Source organism: Conger conger, chromosome 7, assembly GCF_963514075.1.
Source record: "Conger conger chromosome 7, fConCon1.1, whole genome shotgun sequence".
Lineage (NCBI taxonomy): Eukaryota > Metazoa > Chordata > Actinopteri > Anguilliformes > Congridae > Conger > Conger conger.
In genome coordinates, this window is record NC_083766.1 from 44,144,506 (window position 1) to 44,165,144 (window position 20,639).

A 20,639-nucleotide genomic window follows, 5' to 3' on the forward strand; every position below is an offset into this window, starting at 1 on the left:
TAAATGCTGTTACAAAGCCAGATTCTTACTCGATTCCACATATGTGTTGATCAAGTCGGTGCTGCAAAGTTTGTTTGCAAACTGGCGGCACCCCAGCTGGAGCAGGAGCAGTGTTACTATAGTCAAGTGAGTAAGGCAAAGACCAACCAGTTTCTTTCTTTTAATATTAAAAAAAATTGTATCACCTTAACTATTCTGTGGTGGAAAAGGATGCGCTTGCACTAATTTGGGCTTTGCAGCCTGTGTATGTTGGTTCAGGTGACCCTCTGACCTTCCTGCATTCCTGATAGAACCTGAACCAGCGGCTCAGGCGGTGGGGCGACAAGTGTGTTTGTGCTTCAAGTGTGACTCTTTGTCCTACCCGTACAGGCTGGCTCTGGTCAAGGCAGAGAAGGAGGCTTTGGCAGAGGCTCTGGAGAGGATGCAGGGAGGCATGAGTGGGTGCATTCCAGGCAATGGGACACGGGGGCTTCGGGATGTGGTTCGGGGGCTGGAGGAGCAGCTGCTGAGAGAGAGGGCCAAGAGCCAGCGCACTGCCAGCAAGAGAGGACAGGAACAGCGCCTCCTGCTAGAACAGGTCTGGTATTATATTACTGTATGTCCTTATGGGAGATGGCACTTATTCAGAGTAACTTGCAGTGCAAACATAAGCACATAGATGAATAATAGAAGTGCAGTAGCACTTCAGTGGGGGAATTGTAATCCAAAGAGATGGAGCACAACAGAAAGGTGCTAAACTGCCTCCTTGCTAGATTTTCTCAACCTCTCAGTATCCTGCCTCACCGGCGTTGTCTCATGTGCCACCCGAGTATGCTCTACACAAAGTTTTCATCAAGGCTGTATCCTTTCCACCCCATTGACGTTATGACTGTGCCTTTGACCTGTTGCCAAGTACCAGTCCACCTTTGGGGAGACTCTTCTTGCTCTCTGCCCCATGGAGAACAGCCATGGTGGAATACATCTGTGATGTTCCTGCTTCTGAGTGCTTTCGCCCATCTAAATAAAAAGATTCTTCGAATAACTGGAATCATTTTATTACAAAAAATGGTTTTGCATGCTTTACTGCCATTTAAATTTCTTTGGTCCTCATGTTGAGAGAACACTCTCCAAATGCAAATTGCACTCCTATAATCTACTCTGTACATTTTGCTAGCTCTTTTATGCAAGAACTAAACTGAACACACTCGTTCAGGAAACATTTGAGCAGCCAATTATCCAATGACTTTTGATCCCCTAAAATTGGTAAACACGGTTCACCCAATATGGGTGTAAAAACCCTCAAATTAAAGCTGAAAGTTTGCACATTAACCACATGGTGATTGTTTGTCTGTTTGCTGGAGTACAGAGCGAACACAACAAAAAATGTGTCACTGCAAATACCGACTGCACTGTATTTTCCATTATAACTGTTGGTATATAGCCATAGTTTTACAGGCAGTACAAAGCCTAAAGTTATTCTCAAACTGTGTCTGTAACATTTGGATTCATGTCTCTTTAGCAAGGACCTTTCTCACATTTTACGGGACTGCCCAATATTGCAAGTCTATTGGGAGGGGGTAGGAAAAGGAATCGGAGCCATTCTGAACCTGGACAGACCCAAAGCAGCTGATTTTAGGCATTGTACCTTGTACATTGTAAGAGAGTTGGGGATAAACAAATTATATTTGCTTAAGTTCTGATGTGAATAGCTCATAAAATGATAACAATAAACTGGCTTAAACCACACCCACCCACCTTGGACCAATGGTCCCAAAGACTAAACGCTGTGGACTGTATGGAAGACATTACCTCAAGCCTGCAACACTGGAGAGACAGTTATTTGAAAAGATAGTCTTCTGTCAAATTATACTTGGCAAAGTGAAGAATGTAAACTATTAGGTGAATGAAAGTATTTATATCCTGTTTTTATTATTTTTTTATTTTTTTATTATTATTTTTTTGACAGCACTATTTTTATATACCAATATATTTGGTACTTGCTATACTGTGTGTGACTTCATGTCAAGGAATTTGCTCTAATGTAAAAAAACAAAAAAAAAACAAAAAAAATAATAATAACCTATAAAACAAAACGCATATAGACAGACAGATAAAGTTCAGGTAAACAGCATACAATCAATCTAAGAATTTACTTACAGAATTTTATCAGTATAAAAATCCTTGAAATTATTTAACGGGACAAGGGATCTTAATCTTTTCAAGAATTCCAGATAAAAGGGGCAAAGAATTTAAAACAGGACTGACCAAACTTTATACATGTGGTGTGTATAAAATCAAATAATCTCACCACCTCGATTGTCCTGCTGATGAAAACATGTAGAATTATAATTTTATCCGATGCATTTTAAAAGATGACATGAATGACCAGCATGCCTGGACAAAAATAATAATAATCATAATTACGCACAGGTGTCGGATTGGTACTCTGTCTCAGCCGATACGCAAGTTCAGGTATCGGAATCAGTATCGGGGAAGGAAAAAATGCCATCGGAACATCTCTACTGGTTATTTATTGTTTGAATTGGTGTAGTCAAGAAAATAATTAAAAAACTGAAATGTTAAATAACATTTTTCTGGTAACTGCTGGTATTTTTTATACATGATTACTTTTCTCTTGATCCGATTAACTCAATTAATTCATAATAATCGATAGAATGCTCTATTGTCGAAATGGTCTTTCGTGACAGCTGTAGTTTGTCCCTATATACCTTTTGCTTTGTTCATTGCTCTGTACCTTCAGTAAAGTGAATTTTGCTTTGACCATCTCTTGAGTGTTCAGTCCACATTAGTCCAGCCCCATCGTGGGCAAGTGGTTAGAGTACATTCCTTCCACCTGACTGCCAGTTGAAGGCCTAACTGGGGAACGAACCTCATATGACTTAATGTTCCACATATTGTTAAATAGATATGCTTTTCATTTACAGTCCCCTCCAAAAGTATTGGCAGAGCAAGGTCAATTCCATTGTTTTTGCAATACTCTAACAAGAGTTTGAGGTCAAAAGATGTACATATGATGATAGATCTGAATTTAAACTTTTATTTCCTTGGATTTGTTAAACAGCTTAGAACATATCACCTTTCATATCAGACCACCAAATCTTTATGTGGGAAAAAGTGTTGGAATGTGACTGACACGTGTTTCTTGTTGCCTTGATGTGTCCTGTTAGTTTGATTGGTTAAACAATAATACTTCTGAATGTCTACTCTTGGTTTTAGCCTTGGGTTTTGTCTGTGAAGAAGACATGTGTGTTAGAAAAGATAAACCAACATGAAGACCAGAGCGCTGACCTCGGGAGAAAAGCAAGCCATTTTGAAGCTGAGAAAAGAGGGGAAATTAATCAGAGCCATTGCGAAAGCATTGGGGATAGCTTGTGCAACAACTTTGAATGTCCTGAAAAAGAGAGAAATACTTGGCATAGTGAGCAACAGACATCGAACAGGTCGACTATGAAGCATGGTGGAGGAAGTGTCATGGTTTGGACTTGCATGGCTGCTTCTGGAGTGGGCTCACTCATTTTTATTGACGATGTAACTCATGATGGAAGCAGCAGGATCAATTCAGAAGTCAACAAAAACATTCTCTTTCCAATTTACGGAGAAATGCGTCCAAACTAATTGGGAGTGCAGCAAGACACTGACCCAAAACACACTGCCAACACATGACTATTTGGGAGTAAAACGGAAGGTTTTAGACTGGCCATGTCAATCACCAAACCTTAACCCAACTGAACATGCATTTCACCTCCTGAAGAGGTGAAAAGTTTGAAGGGAAAAACCCCCAGGAACAAACACCAACTGAAAGAGGCTGCAGTAAAAGCCTGGAAAAGCATCACAAAGGAAGAATGCAATAGTTAGGTGATGTCAGTGTCGCAGGCTTGATGCAGTTATTGCAAGCAAGCGATATGCTACCAAATACCAAAGTGTTATTCACTTGCATTTACTTAGTCTTTGTTCCAATACTTTTGCTCACCTACAAATTGGGTGGTCTGATACCAAAGGTGCTATGTTAAGTAGTTTAACACATGTTGGTGTAAATATCAGGAAATAAAAACTGAAATTCTGAACTCTTGTCTCGTGTTCATCTTTTTATCTCAACCCCAAATGTATTCAGAGTATTGCAAAAACAAAGGAATTGGTCTTACTGTTCCAATACCTTTGGAGGGGACTGTATATGACTGATATGCTGTCATCGTTTTAAATGGCCAGTATTCTGAAAATTGTATTTCTTTTTAAATTACTCTTTAATTTTGTAATCATCTGTTTAACTGATGTTTTTTGGAGACAGTTGGACGAGAGAAAGGCAGCAGAACGAGCTCTGCGGATCCGGGTGAAGAGTCTGACCAATGAGCTGGCAGCACAACGCAAGGGGTAAGCCCTTCCAGATATGCATTCATACAATTTCATACCAGATTGTCATGCATGCATTTTCCCTGTGCACATTGCTCTTCTCCAAGTGCCCTTGAGCGCAGAGTGGTTTATGGGCCGGCACCCATCCAGGTGAACACATGACACTCCCAAGAAAATATGGTAACGTTAGCATACAAACATCACGTAACTTTGCTGAGTTTGAGGATGAGCTTTTTTCGATTTTGACGAAGAAATATAACCTTACAGTTTTGAGCCAGAATTTAGAGAGGAAGAATTGCGTGAGCTAGAGAGACAGACAGCAGAGGACGAGGCCGCGGAAGCTAACGGAGAACATGGAAGTGGGAACAGAAATTGGTGTCAGTGTAGGAACTGTGAACCCATGCATAGGCCTTTTGCTTTTTTTTTTTTTTTTTTTTTTTTTTTTACTTTTAGATTTTTTATTTACATTTATTCTGTTGAACCAGCATTCCAAGGCTGTGTATTATTGTAAGATTTAGTAGCCAATCATGACTTGAATACAAGTTTCTTGTAGAGTGCAAAAACTTTGATATTATTTATTTTAATTTATTGTGTTATTGAAATGTGCCCAGCATTCCAAGCCTGTAAGAATCAGTAGCCAATCAGGACTTGAATGCAAGTATATTTTTATTTAATTATTTTGTTGTTGAATAAATTAGTTTATTTATAACAACTTCTCAATTCTGCTATTCAGTTACCACAGAAACTGTAGGGCCCTACCTTAATGCTGCCATCAGTCTGTCACTTGGCACGCCGGGCCACAGGCCCCCGTCAAAAGATGCTTGCCTAACTTTTCTGGGGGAACCTGAACCAGATTAATTCCATGTATAAAAGATATGAGGATAGACTGAAGATGCTTAATCTCTTTAAGCTTACTAAAAGGAGACTTGGGGGGGATTTGATTGAAGCTTTTAAATGTACACTGCATCTGGAAAGTATTCACAGCGCTTCACTTTTCCCACATTTTGTTATATTGCAGCCTTATTCCAAAATGGAATAAATTCATTTTTTTCCTCAAAATTCTACATACAACACCCCATAATGACAACATGAAAGAAATTTTTGCAAATTTATTAAAAATAAAAAAACTAAGAAATCACATGTACATAAGTATTCACAGCCTTTGCTCAATACTTTGTTGATGCACCTTTGGCAGCAATTACAGCCTCAAGTCTTTCTGAATATGATGCCACAAGGTTGGCACACCTATCTTTGCCAATTCCTCTTTGCAGCACCTCTCAAGCCATTTTCAGATCTCTCCAGAGATGTTCAATCGTATTCAAGTCTGGGCTCTGGCTGGGCCACTCAAGGACATTCACAGAGTTGTCCTGAAGCCACTCGTTTGATATCTTGGCTGTGTGCTTAGGGTCGTTGTCCTGCTGAAAGATGAACCGTCGCCCCAGTCTGAGGTCAAGAGCGCTCTGGAGCAGGTTTTCATCCAGGATGTCTCTGTACATTTTTGCATTCATCTTTCCGTCAATCCTGACTAGTCTCCCAGTTCCTGCCGCTGAAAAACATCCCCACAGCATGATGCTGCCACCACCATGCTTCACTGTAGGGATGGTATTGGCCAGGTGATGAGCGGTGCCTGGTTTCCTCCAAACATGACGCCTGGCATTCACGCCAGAGTTCAATCTTTGTCTCATCAGACCAGAGAATTTTGTTTCTCATGGTCTGAGAGTCCTTCAGGTGCCTTTTGGCAAACTCCAGGCGGGCTGCCATGTGCCTTTTATTAAGGAGTGGCTTCCATCTGGCCACTCTACCATACAGGCCTGATTGGTGGATTGCTGCAGAGATGGTTGTCCTTCTGGAAGGTTCTCCTCTCTCCACAGAGGAACGCTGGAGCTCTGACAGAGTGACCATCGGGTTCTTGGTCACCTCCCTGACTAAGGCCCTTCTCCCCCGATTGCTCAGTTTAGACGGACGGCCAGCTCTAGGAAGAGTCCTGGTGGTTCCGAACTTCTTCCATTTACGGATGATGGAGGCCACTGTGTTCATTGGGACCTTCAAAGCAGCAGAAATTTTACTGTACCCTTCCCCAGATTTGTGCCTCGAGACAATCCTGTCTCGGAGGTCTACAGACAATTCCTTTGACTTCATGCTTGGTTTGTGCTCCGACATGCACTGTCAACTGTGGGACCTTATATAGACAGGTGTGTGCCTTTCCAAATCAAAAATAAAAAAAATTATTTCATGTTGTCATTATGGGGTGTTGTGTGTATAATTTTGAGGAAAAAAATGAATTTATTCCATTTTGGAATAAGGCTGTAACATAACAAAATGTGGGAAAAGTGAAGCGCTGTGAATACTTTCCGGATGCACTGTATTGAAGGGATTAACAAAGTGATCTATAGGCAATTCTTCAGGGTCAGTTTAGTTTGCAGAATGAGGAGGGCACAAATAGAAATTGGCAGCGGATAAATTCCGCACAGATATTTGGAAGTATTTTTTCACACAGGGAGTGGTCACGGAATAGCTTGCCAGGACATGTAGTGGAGGCAGAAACACTTGGGGGTTTTCAAGACCAGGCTTGATACAGTGCTAGATCACTAACAATCAGATCACTATTCTTATGTCCTTTTTATGTTATTTATTTATTTATTTAATTATTTTATTCCTATATTTTGTGTGGTGTATATGAATTCCTAGGATCCAAACTGTAAATTTTGTTTTTATAAAGCTCCCAGTAAATCTTTTATTGTAATCAGGGCTCCCCTGAAAAACAGACCTTGGTCTCAGTGGTTATCTTCCCTGAAATAAAGGTTTCTATGTATCTATCTAGATACAGTGGTTGTGTTTCATATGGCACTTCTGCCTCGGGACATGTCAGGAGATTTTTAGTTTTTTATGTGTTATATATGTTAGTGCACTAAACAGTGTCTTTAGCACAAACCTGCAAAACCCTAGGTTCAAGCTTAATTTAAGATTAAGTCTATATAAACCACCTGGTGAAATCCCACTCAGACAGCAGAAATGAGCTCAGCTGTTATAAGCAAGCTTCTTGTTGAGGAACGAGCCATCATTGTAAGAAGAGCATTGAGAAGGGACGCAAACCTGTTTTTTCAGAACGCCAAGACCTTTTAATGTCATCTTTATGAGCGCCGCCTGGCGGCACGGATGGTGCAGTGGGGTAGCACTCCCGCCTCAGCAAGGAGGTCCTGGGTTTGCGACCCTGTTCAGGATAAGCGGGTTAGGATAATGAATGAATGATGAATTTATGAGCGCCTCTGATTTCATTCTGACGGCCTCCAGTAATTAGTAGGCTACAGTGCATAATCACAAACTAATATTTCCATTTTGTTCCCAAATGTCCTGTGAGGTTGACCACTTGCCCATTACGGTGTACATGTAATTGGTTATGAATTTATGATTTTATTCATAAGTTTACATAGATTTACTTTTTCGATAATGCCACAAACATTGAGTTATATAATTTTTTTATCTTCCCAGCGCATGGGAAGCCAAGAAAAATTATATCATTTAATGTTTCATTGTGCTGGCAGTATTAGAGAGCAAGTAAATCCAAGTATTATTATTTTTTATTATTTATCTGTAAACACTGTCCTGTCAGTTTCTCTCTAATTTTGCCTGCTCATGTTTGATTGCAAGTGAAAGACGATGTAGGTTACACTATGAGAGTTTGATATACACTGCTCAAAAAAATAAAGGGAATATTCCAGTTAAAAATCTTTATTCATTTCATAGTGGAATGCGTTGAGAACAAAATAACATAAGAATGATCAATGGAAATCAAAATCATTGACCCAGGTCTGGATTCAGAATCATACTCAAAATAAAAGTGGAAAAATCTGATCACAGGCTGATCCAACTTCCGTGGAAATTCCTCAAGACAATTCAAAATGAGGCTCAGTAGTGTGTGTGGCCTCCACGTGCCTGTATGCACTCCCTACAACGTCTGGGCATGCTCCTGATGAGATGACTGATGTTCTCCAGAGGGATCTCCTCCCAGACCTGGATCAGGGCATCAGTCAACTCCTGGACAGTCTGTGGTGCGACGTGGCGTCGGTGGCTGGAACGAGACATGATGTCCCAGAGGTGCTCGATTGGATTCAGGTCTGGGTAATGGGCAGGCCAGTCCATAGCATCAGTGCCGTCGTCATGCAGGAACTGCTGACACACTCCAGCCACATGAGGCCGAGCATTGTCATGCATCAGAAGGAACCCAGGCCCACTGCACCAGCATATGGTCCGACAATGGGTCTGGCTAGCACATGGAGGTCTGTGCGGCCCTCCAAGGATATGCCTCCCCAGACCATCACTGACCCACCGCCAAACCGGTCATGCTGGAGGATGTTGCAGGCAGCAGAACGTTCTCCACGGCGTCTCCAGACTCTGTCACGTCTGTCACATGTGCTCAGTGTGTACCTGCTCTCATCCATGAAGAGCACAGGGTGCCAATGGCGAATCTGCCAATCCTGGTGTTCTCTGGCAAATGCCAATCTGGCTACAAGGTGTTGGGCTGTGAACACAGGTCCCACTTGTGGACATCGGGCCCTCATACCACCCTCATGGAGTCTGTTTCTCACAGTTTGAGCAGAAACATGCATATTAGTGGCCTGTTGGAGGTCATTTTGTAGGGTTCTGGCAGTGCTCCTACTGTTCCTCCTTGCACAAAGGAGCAGATAGCGGTCCTGCTACGGCCCCCTCCACGTCTTCTGGTGTACTGGCCTGTCTCCTGGTATCTCCTCCATGCTCTTGACACTGTGCTAGGAGACATGGCAAACCTTCTTGCCACAGTGCGCATTGATGTGCCATCCTGGATGAGCTGCACTACCTGAGCAACTTCTGTGGGTTTCAGACACCGCCTCATGCTACCTCTAGTGGTGAGGGCACTGGAAAAATGCAAAAGTGACCAAAAATCAGCCAGAAAGGATGAGGGCAGGGAAATGGTCTGTGGCCACCACCTGCGGAACCATTCCTTTATAGGGGTCGTCTTGCTAATTGCCTCATTTCCACCTGTTGTCTGTTCCATTTGCACAACAGCAGGTGAAATTGATTCACAATCTGTGTTGCTTCCTAACTGGACAGGTTGATATCCCAGAAGTGTGATTGACTCAGAGTTACATTGTAATGATTATGTGTTCCCTTTATTTTTTTGAGCAGTGTACATTGCTTCGTATTGAGTCCCTGAAGTTGACCATCTGGCCAAAGTGTTGTGCCGACTTGTGGATTTGCGTGGTGGACCATCTGGAATGTAGACGTTAATTTCAGTGCAGATCATTCATCCCGCTCTGGTAGGATGAATATGCTTATAGTAACAACTGCAATTACCTAGCTATTTTAGGTATTGGGATAAAACCAGTGAAGTAATATTTAGGCATGCTCTGTCTGTGCCTGTTTGCTAAAATAAATAAATAAAGAAATGAATATCAATTTTTTTTTTTTTCTTTCTTGTTTTGACACGGTAAGGTAAGGTAGGCTACTGTTGAGGCTACACACTTTTTAAACTTGGAAGCCCAGGTTGTTCTTCTACATTTAATGATGCGAGACAACATGGCCCTCTATAGTCAAATACATGTATCTTCTTTCTGGATTAAAAATATTTGCTCTAATGTGTATAGCGTAGTGGTTAAGGTAAATGACTGGGACACGCAATGTCGGTGGTTCTAATCCCGGTGTAGCCACAATAAGATCCGCACAGCCGTTGGGCCCTTGAGCAAGGCCCTTAACCCTGCATTGCTCCAGCAGGATTGTCTCCTGCTTAGTCTAATGAAATGTACGTCGCTCTGGGTAAGAGCGTCTGCCAAATGCCAATAATGTGTATATTTTTTAGTAACTTGGTTGCAAACTGAATGACATAGAATTGGAAATCAAAGACCGATCTGTTTTAGGGCTTCAAACATAGCTTGTGTCTGCTCAAATCTGTTCAAAGAAATTCCAAAGAATAATGATACACTTTTAAAGTTTAAAAAAAAATCTAATAAAAATTTTTATTTGGTAGAATGGGTATGTCAGTGAATATACCAAAACACTAAACATGCTCGCTCATGTACAGTATTTTCACATTTTTAAGGTTTACCGAATGATTCACAATTCTTTTCTACCACAAAAGTCTACCCAGTGTTTACTGCAATATGCAGATAAGCTTAAAGGTACAATAGGTAAGATTTTTGGGTTAAAACATGGTTACAAGGCCATTGTAAATCCCTTCCTCATCATTGAAAAAGGCTCACTGACATGTTGACTCACCCTCTGCCTGTGTTTCTTCTCCTTAAATTCGGGTTTCAAAGTGTACATTTGTCGGGCTGTCACTCTGTATCAAAACATTGTACAGCTGTACAAGTATTCAAGCTCATTGGTTGAAAATTGGTTCTAACTGCCACAGCCAATGGCCTGGGGTCTTATTCTCGTGTAGCTGTCCAAATTGCACTCCAGACAAGCGATCACTGAAACTCTGTATACTATTGCTTATTATCCAAACGAAGACAACGTATCTAATTCTAAAACCATTTGTTATTGGTAACAGCAAGCAAATGTGCTTGACGAATTTACAAATATCCACTTACGATAAAATATTGGCAATACGAACATAATCGCGATTGCACAAGCGTTGTGCTTCAGGTGGATATTTGTAAATTCGGGAAGCTAACTAGTAATAGCTAATAGCTGGTATTGTTTTTTTAACTAGAGAAAAGCAATAGTATACAGAGTTTCAGTGATCGCTTGTCTGGAGTGCAATTTGGACAGCTACACGAGAATAAGCCCCCAGGCCATTGGCTGTGGAAGAGAAAACTTAAAACAGACAAAAAATAGAAATAATGTTGCGTAGCACACCAAAGTAAAAATTTAATAAAGTCACTTGTTCGGCAAACATTTTCTTATGAGAACACTATGAAAAGACGGCAGGCTCTTTTGCGTTTGTCAGTGTCAGCTTTCCAAAACAGTGCATGAGAGCACTGAACTGGATAATAACGCTTTATATTACACGTTATATACATAGACTGTGGGAAGCTTAAACAGTGTTTGTTGTTGCAATTCCTCTCTTGACCGTTTGGAGTCCGAAATTACCTATTGTACCTTTAAGTATAATTCAAGGGCAGATTTTGTCATTTCGATGCCGCCAAGGCATTTCCTATTTAAAAATGCTCTGCATCCGCGAACAACTCTGTTTCTCTGTTTACAACTTGGCTATTAGCTGGGCAAGATCTGTTGTGGCGGACTGTTGTCGCTGCAATGATTCCAGAGAAATAACCTAAAGCATTTTGGAATCAGCTCGCTCCCAAGTAAGAATTGGCACATCTACCACAGAAAGTAACGAATATGAATATTTTGCACCATCCATAAACTTCAAAAGTCCCATGATATGATTTAAATCTTTAAACGTTACATACGAGATGAAAGTGCTCACATGGTTAAGTGCTGCGGTGGAAGATATACCATATACCCTCACATTTGTCACCTGGTGGTGGTTGTGTGAAAAGCAAACATTAATCACTATGCATTATGGGCTAAAATGTCAATTATCTTGCAAAAAATTATTTATTTGCCTGTTACAAGCCGAAATGCACCGCAACTGCCCCTACCCTTGGAACCTCACAATTATTTTCTTCCCAGCCAGCAAAATTCTTATCGCAGAAGCAAACACTGTACTATTTAGCTTTTAGGCAAACTAAGCAGTAGGTACAATTAGTGGTGGGTAATGGCGAGCATTGCTTGGCTGAATTGCCTGTTCTCGCCATTATTTTATGTTATTACTGTTTTTTTATTTTATTTATTTATTTTTTTATTTTATTTTTTTGACTTGCCTGTTTAAATATAAGTAAAATAAAGACCTTCTTTGCCAGGTTCTGGTACCCAAATATTGGCTGTTCTCCCAAGGTTTACATGTATTTGTGTCTCTTCCTTTGCTCTGTTCCTTGCAGCAGGATGACCCCCCTGCTCTCTGAGCAGAGCAACTGCAGAGCGGAGGTGGAAATTCAGAGATCTGTGTCCAGGGAACGCAGCCTGGGCAGAGGGGGGTGTCGTGGCCGCTCAGGGTCTCGGGAGAGGTTGGAGGAGCACAGGGGTCGGGTGTCAATGGAGCGGAGCAGGAGGGCAGAGTCTTCAGGGTCATGTCCCCAAATCCCCAGACCCTCCCCCTCTCCCACAGGTAATTTCTTTAGTAACACCAACTGTAGATTGCATTGGAATATCTTCCATATCAGTGGTATTATAGAATTATCAGTGGCCTTATCATCTTCACACAACCAGGACTCTCAAAACAGAAAGCCAAAGTTAAAAAAACCAGAGAGCGAAATATTACAAAAATATTACAGAAAGAAGCTTCACTGTGAGCTGGGCCTTTGAAGTTTCCTATGGCCAATCTCAAGATGAGCGTGTCCATCTCGGATTTCTCTCATGGAACTGCAGTCCAACTTTTGGGGTTGAATCCAGCAGTCTTTGCTGGAGTTCCAGCTTTGTAGTGGAGCAGGGGAATCTCCATGCCTCTGGTAGTATCAACATTATTGTCATTATGTTAATTAAGTCTCTGTTTCTAACTCCCATGAGGAAGTTCTCTCCACGTTTGTGCTGTGCTAAGGGTGATGTTAGAGCCCTGTTGTGTCCAATCAATCTCAACAGACTTCTGGTAGTCTGACAGTTACTTGCTGCAGCTTTTCCAGTTTTTGAGCACTGTTACCTTCTTCACTGCCTTGCCTGTAAATGGTAAATGTTTGGCATTTATATTGCGCCTTTATCCAAAGCGCTGTACAATTGAAGCTTTCTCATTCACCCAGTCATACACCAACGGCGATTGGCTGCCATGCAAGGCACCAACCAGCTCGTCAGGAGCATTTGGGGGTTAGGTGCATGCGATAAGGAAAGCCCCGGCAGAATAAGGCTATGGCAGCATAGCTAAGGTAAACAGACAGTGGCCAACACAGCCATGAGGGCAGGCTTGATTTAGTCACCACCAGACCATGACTGGTTCACCTTAAGACAGCACTACCAACAATAGTTGAAACCCAATAATTCTGGTTTATACTATATATTTTTTTTAATGAAAGGTGAGTGTTAAGCATTTACTTTCATTTACTCTTAAATACTCTAATAATAGTTAAATAGATATTTTTTATGCAAGAAATCGGGAGCTATGATTTTGTGACTAACTCTACATTATGCTATTGGAAAACCTAGCTAGAGTCCTAAGGAATGCCATCAATCAATGCATAGTGAAATTATAAATCATTTCAAAACTGCATGCAACTGCAATACATGCCAAACTTGGGTTCTACAGCTTCTAATGTCAACGTCTATTACAAACAAGCTAAAGTACATATATCTCATATTTGTATTACATTATGTTGTATGTTGTACATTGTATGACACTGGAATAACAATCAATGTCCATGCAACTACTGCATAACGTCACCTAACCGAACATTCAAAATGACTTGCTATCCTGCTTGCATAGCAAGCTTAATTATCATACTAAAAGGTTTTTAAAATAGTGCAACCCTTTGCTCATGCTCCTGGTCAAATCCCCCATTAGATGACCGGTTTATTGCAAAACGCAGCTGCTTCTGTGATCTACGACAATTAAAATGGAAGGGAATTTTTGAGCCAGAAGTTGTAACGTTACTGTACGTTACGATAGTGGTTTTCTAGTTAGCTTGCATAGCTTTTCAAAATGCAATTGAAATACCATTTGAAATGCAAGCCAATGTCGCTGCAACTTGAAAGTCAACAAAATGCGAAATTTTGTGATGCTGACAAAATTTCAGTGACACGAACTTACTGCGTCTGAAACATTTGGCCAACGCAACACTTTAGCTAAATAACGTGAGGCAACTGTGAAAAGCGGTGGCATCAGCTCCTGTGCTAGTAAACAGACTGACTGAATTTACGTGGTTGCTCCTGCATCTTTTGTTTTAATGCTGCAAATTTTGCCTGTTGCAATCATTTTGTTTGCCTCAATGAACCTGAATTCTTTAAAGCCATAGTTCACAATATGCGGAACTGTAATGTTAGCTATGCTGCAAGAATACAGTGTGTAGGGTGTTGGTATGGTTCAACTGAAAAGTGCACGGTGCAGCACGTAAAACGACGTTGGATTTGTGACATTGTTCACGATTGCATTTGGCAGACTGTTATTGTCATTATTGACGGGTCTGAGGCATTGCCAAGAGAAAGATGAGAGACATGAGACCGAACAATGCAGAAGAGCTGAAGGCTGCTATTGAAGCATCCTGGTCTTCCATAACACCCCAGCAGTGCCACAGGCTGATCGCATCCATGCCACGCCGCATTGACGCAGTAATTTGTGCAAAAGGGGCCCAAACCAAGTACTGAGTACATATGCATGATTATACTTTTCAGAGGGCTGACATTTCTGTATTTAAAATCCTTTTTTGATTGATTTCATGTAATATTCTAATTTTCTGAGATTTTGAATTTGAGGTTCAAGCTGTAAGCCATAATCATCAAAATTATAACAAATAAAGGCTTGAAATATCTTGCTTTGTATGTAATTTGTCTATGTAATATATTAGTTTCACCTTTTCACCGTGCACACCGGAGCTTAGCTCCTAAGCCCGCACAGGGGAGTCGGCCGAGACCCGTCATTCTCCGCTTTCACCTTTTCCAAGCGAAGGCAGTTTATACTATATCTAATCTCATCATTAGTTCAGTGCCTGTGGGGTACGTAATAGCATTGGTAACTTCTTGTCATCAAAGATTATGAAATGGGAATAACATACTGTAGTCGCCCTCTAATTATAGGCCTATTGGATTCTCTGAAATGTACCTGCAAACAAATGCTGTAAGGATAATAATTTCCTAATTGTCTCATAATTGTCTAATTTGTCTCATATTCATTGTTCTATTTGAAATCCAAAAATACAACAACAACAAATTTCACTCTACCATTCCATCCCCAATCATATCCCCAGGGCCCCGTGCTCCACGATTTGACCCCACAACCTACATCCGGGACCGCCAGCGCCGACAGCGAGAGACCGACCTCAAAAAGTCAGCCTCCCCTCTGTCTTACTCTTTTACACGGTCCCTATTTTGTATCAAATAAGCAAAAGAATACATTCCTTAACACAAGAAAGGCGAGAGCTGACACATTTGGGCATTTGACCTTTAGTCTACATAACAAAACTGGTATTTTTATTTCAAGAAACTAGTTTGGGTTCATAATCTTCATAAAATGTAGGTTGCTGTGTTTGCAGAAACCAGTGTTACAGTGCTGGACAAAAACCCTGGCCTAGTCTTATGGTCATTGTGTTTGTAAAAAAATAAAAATAAAAAACTGTGATGATAGCTTGTGCTTGTGTGTATTTGAGGCATAAAGCAGTAACCACGTTTTGACAGTCACAGTGAAAGAGGTTCAAAGAACTTTGGTTTCATGTTCATTTGAAATAGTTTCATGTTTATGCCTTTTTTTGTCTCAGTCAACGGAAAGTGGGAAGGGACATGTTGCCCTTGCCAACAGGTCAACAGAGGGGGCGGACCCGCTCCAGGGAGACGTGCCCTCAGCCAGCCAGGAAAGGCAGTGCAGGCCGAAGGAGAAGCTTGTCCCTAGAGAGTCGCAGGAGCAGGCACTCCTCTGACAGCTCAATGGCTGAGTTTGAGGAACTGGCCAAGCCCCTCCCCTCCAGGTAAGGGTGGTTTTGATGATTGATAAGGATATATGGACTAGGGCTGTCGTGATATACCTGCTTGCTCACCAGAGACATAAGAGAGAGACAGGGCTGGGCCGGTATGGTTTTTTTTCCTTTTTTCACAGTGCAATTTTCAAACTCTATGGTAACAGGATATGCTGTTTGAAAGTGTTACAACTGACCATTTCCGTTACAAATGTCTATCACCTAGTGTATTTTAAGATGCCATTGCCTTAACGACAACTGTTCCTTGTTTTGTAACATGTTGGTGGCAAAACGTTTGTGGGGCGGTCCTCGCCTTCTCTGCATTTTGGAAATCCACATACAAGAATAAATATGGTCTGTGTCCTTTTCATGGCAAGGGTCCTGCGAACCAAATGCACAAGTTCTAATTCTAAAAATGTCATTGCAGAAACATCATTATTTTGAATGGCCATTGTTTCCATTGCATACTTTAAAAAAGTACCTGTCCATAGGAATGCTATTATTTACATTTTGTGTAGGTTGTCTGGAACACAATGAGTCCACGTAAGTGCTTCTCTGACCAGTATAGGTAATGTCGTTGCACAGTATAGGCGTTTTCCCTATCCGTGTGTAAGAAAATACAGTATAGGAAGGACTTCCGGTATGGGCCGAGCAGTATAGACGCGTGTTCGGTGCACTCCCACAGCGCATTTTCTTTAAACTGTTGGAACCTTGATTACTTTTGGCGAAAACTGTCTGCAGTATACTTGTAGATAAGCGCTAATTAAACAGCTTGTTTTAAAATGCTCAGACCCAGGGATAAACCGCAGGACAAAGAGAAGAGCTCCTCACTGACAACAAACATTAGCTTGCGGCGATTCGTGGTTCTCCGCCGGCTACTAGCGATAGCACTACTACACTGGCTGAAATTCATGCAATGATTGCAACTCACGCAGCTGAGACCAGTGCTAAGCTCGAGGCTCTTGCTTTAAAGCTCGACGGCATACTATTGTCTATGGCAGACCATGAAGAGTGAGTCGGTTCGCTAGAAACTAATGCCAACAGCGTTGAGCAGCGCCTGCTGCAGCTCGAGGAATCACTCTCCGCAGTGCAGAAGGAGAGCAAGTCACTTGGAGCTAAGGTGACTGATCTTCAGGGACGAAGTCGACGCCAAAACATCCGCATTGTTGATCTACCTGAATCATCCGAGGGCCCCCGACCGACCGAATTCTTCCCCCGTTTCCTGATGGATGTCTTTGGGTCTGAGGTACAGGTGAAACTCGAAAAATTAGAATATCATGCAAAAGTTCATTTATTTCAGTAATTCAACTAAAAAGGTGAAACTAAAATATCATATAGACTCATTACATGCAAAGTGAGATATTCCAAGCCTTTATTTCTTATATTTTTGATGATTATGGCTTAAAGCTTATGAAAACCCCAAATTCAGAATCTCAGAAAATTAGAATATTGTGGAAAGGTTCAATATTGTAGGCTCAGTGTCACACTCTAATCAGCTAATTAATCCAAAACACCTGCAAAGGGTTCCTGAGCCTTTAAATTGTCTCTCTGTATGGTTCAGTAGAATTCACAATCATGGGGAAGACCTGACTGTTGTGCAGAAAACCATCATTGACACCCTCCACAAGGAGGGAAAGCCCATCCATCCATCCATCCATTATCTGAACCCGCTTATCCTGAACAGGGTCGCAGGGGGGCTGGAGCCTGTCCCAGCATACATTGGGCGAAAGGCTCAAAAGGTAATTGCAAGAGAAGTTGGATGTTCTCAAAGGGCTATATCAAAGCACATTAATAGAAAGTTAAGTGGAAGGAAAAAGTGTGGAAGAAAAAGGTGCACAAGCAGCAGGGATGACCGCATCCTGGAGAGGATTGTCAGGAAAAGGCCATTCAAAAGTGTGGGAGAGCTTCACAAGGAGTGGACTGGGGCTGGAGTTGATGCATCAAGAGCCACCACACACAGACGGATCCTGGACATGGGCTTCAGATGTCGTATTCCTCTTGTGAAGCCACTCCTGAATAACAAACAACGCCAGAAGCGTCTTACCTGGGCTAAAGAAAAAAAGAACTGGTCTGTTGCTCAGTGGTCCAAAGTCCTCTTCTCTGATGAGAGCAAATTTTGCATCTCATTTGGAAACCAAGGTCCCAGAGTCTGGAGGAAGAATGGAGAGGCACACAATCCAAGATGCTTAAAGTCCAGTGTGAAGTTTCCACAGTCAGTGTTGATTTGGGGAGCCATGTCATCTGCTGGTATTAAGTCCAGGGTCAACGCAACCGTCTACCAGGAAATTTTAGAGCACTTCATGGTTCCTTCAGCAGACAAGCTTTATGGAGACGCTGACTTTACTTTCCAGCACCTGCCCACACTGCCAAAAGTACCAAAACCTGGTTCAATGACCATGGGATTACTGTGCTTCATTGGCCAGCAAACTCACCTGACCTGAACCCCATAGAGAACCTATGGGGCATTGCCAAGAGAAAGATGAGAGACATGAGACCGAACAATGCAGAAGAGCTGAAGGCTGCTATTGAAGCATCCTGGTCTTCCATAACACCCCAGCAGTGCCACAGGCTGATCGCATCCATGCCACGCCGCATTGAGGCAGTAATTTGTGCAAAAGGGGCCCAAACCAAGTACTGAGTACATATGCATGATTATACTTTTCAGAGGGCTGACATTTCTGTTTTTAAAATCCTTTTTTGATTGATTTCATGTAATATTCTAATTTTCTGAGATTTTGAATTTGAGGTTCAAGCTGTAAGCCATAATCATCAGCAACTGGTAATACGTGAAGCTCGCAAACACAGGGAGTTTGTTTACAACAGTCACAAGATCCGCTTTTACGAAGATTACAGTCCTGCGGTACAGAAGCTGCGCTCAGAGTGTCATGGAGCCATGGCAGTTTTGTATCGGTGCGGCTACAGGCCGGCGCTGATCTTCCCGGCTAGGCTACGTATCACTCTGCCTGATGGGGCTAAGTGGCTACCGACTGTGACAGCGGCTGACGAGTTTGTCCGGGGTTTGCAGAGCCTGGCCGCAGATCCATAAGCTGAGCATCCTGATTATATCGACTTTTCTCATTAGGTTAAGTGGGATCCAAGTGGGGCCCTGGATAGCTGTTTTTTTTACGTGAACTGCAGTTGTCTTCTCTTTTTCTCTCATTCAAGGTTTTTAACAAAAAGGTTCAATTTACAATTCCTGGTAATTGTAAGTAAGAGCGAGCAGGTGGAAAGAAATTAGGAAGTAGCAAGATGCTAGTGTGCCGTTTGTTGCGTGTGTTTCGTGTTAGCAACAACTTGGCAAAAAGTTTTTGTTTGTTTTTTTTATTATGTTGTTCTGGTTTTACTTATGGGGTTTTATGTTTTTGATTACTGCGTCTTTGTCAGATTTACCACACCTAACTTGGTCAGATACCACATGGTCCATTTTTTTGGATGGCATATGGAGGATGCTGGACATGGTGGCAGGCTTGTTCCCTGGATGACATCTTATGTTGGGCTCTAATCCCTTGGTGGCATCGAGTGGTGCCTTGAGGTTCACAAGTTGGAATGTTAATGGGTTGAAGTAACCTGTGAAACGCAATCAGATTCTGCAACATCTGAATAGCCTAAACACCAAGAAGAAACCCACCTTAAGCCATCAGACCACCTTAAACTTCACAGGGGGTGGGTAGGCCAGATTTACCACTCTTCATTCTCAAGTAATGCCAGAGGGGTTGCAATCCTTGTCCATTAATCAGTACCACTCTCCGTGACTGATGTAATTTCGGACCCAAATGGGCGCTTTGTTATTGTGACAGGGAACATATAGTGACAGCAACCTAACTTTGGCGAATGTGTATGGTCCAAACTATGACAACCAGAATTTTTTTTTGAATTTCCTTTTCTCCCTCCCCAACCTAAACTCCTCCCAGTTGGTTCTGGGGGGTGATTTTAACTGCTGGCTGGACCCCTTACTCGACCACTCCACAAATAGACCCTCCCCCCTTTCTAAGTCATCAGATCGTTTATGGAGCAATATGCAATCTCTGACTCCAAACAGTTATCTTTTTTTCCCCTCATGTCCATAGAACCTTCTCCCGAATAGACCTATTCCTTGTTGATAATAAACTGCTGTCCTCTGTCAGTTCATGTTCGTCTAGCCCCATAGTAATCTCTGACCACGCAACGGTTATTGTCGATATTTCCCTTCCCAGTAGGTCACTGTCGCGAACCCCCTGGCGCTTTAATCCGACACTACTAACCAACCCTGATTTTATTAAAACAATTGGTAATTGCATTGACCTTTTTATTTCCACAAATGTTGACCCGGCTGTGTCCGCGGCAGTGACCTGGGAGGCATGCAAGGCCTACCTATGTGGAGAAATGATATCTTTTTCAGCCTACCAGAGAAAGGTTGCCATTGAGGGGCGTATCCGTCTCTCCAGGGAACTGTCGGAGCTACAGTTGGCAGTGTGCAGACTCACCTGATGTAGACCTCTCTAAAGAACTACTAATAAAAAAGGCTGAATTAGACATACTGACTGCTAACGAGGCTACAGAGGCACTGTTAAGAACGCGTGATAATTATTATGAATTTGGAGACAAGCCAAGCAAATTACTCGCCCATCAAATTCGACAAGCCTCCTCATCAAGACACATCACTCAAATAAACACCGGCGACAG

At 42.0% G+C, this 20,639-nt stretch overlaps 1 protein-coding gene across 3 annotated transcripts in view; it reads left to right on the forward strand.

Moving 5' to 3' along the window:
* Positions 1-20,639, forward strand: part of ccdc61 (coiled-coil domain containing 61) — a 63,856-nt gene that overhangs the window by 17,715 nt on the left and 25,502 nt on the right. For 2 of the 3 annotated variants that reach the window (XM_061248885.1, XM_061248884.1), the window contains 5 exons: positions 370-577; positions 4,286-4,368; positions 12,270-12,496; positions 15,276-15,354; positions 15,783-15,989. In XM_061248885.1, the coding sequence (XP_061104869.1) occupies positions 370-577; positions 4,286-4,368; positions 12,270-12,496; positions 15,276-15,354; positions 15,783-15,989 (804 nt within the window). The remainder of the gene's footprint in view (positions 1-369; positions 578-4,285; positions 4,369-12,269; positions 12,497-15,275; positions 15,355-15,782; positions 15,990-20,639) is intronic. The other variant, XM_061248886.1, reaches the window with a different exon arrangement.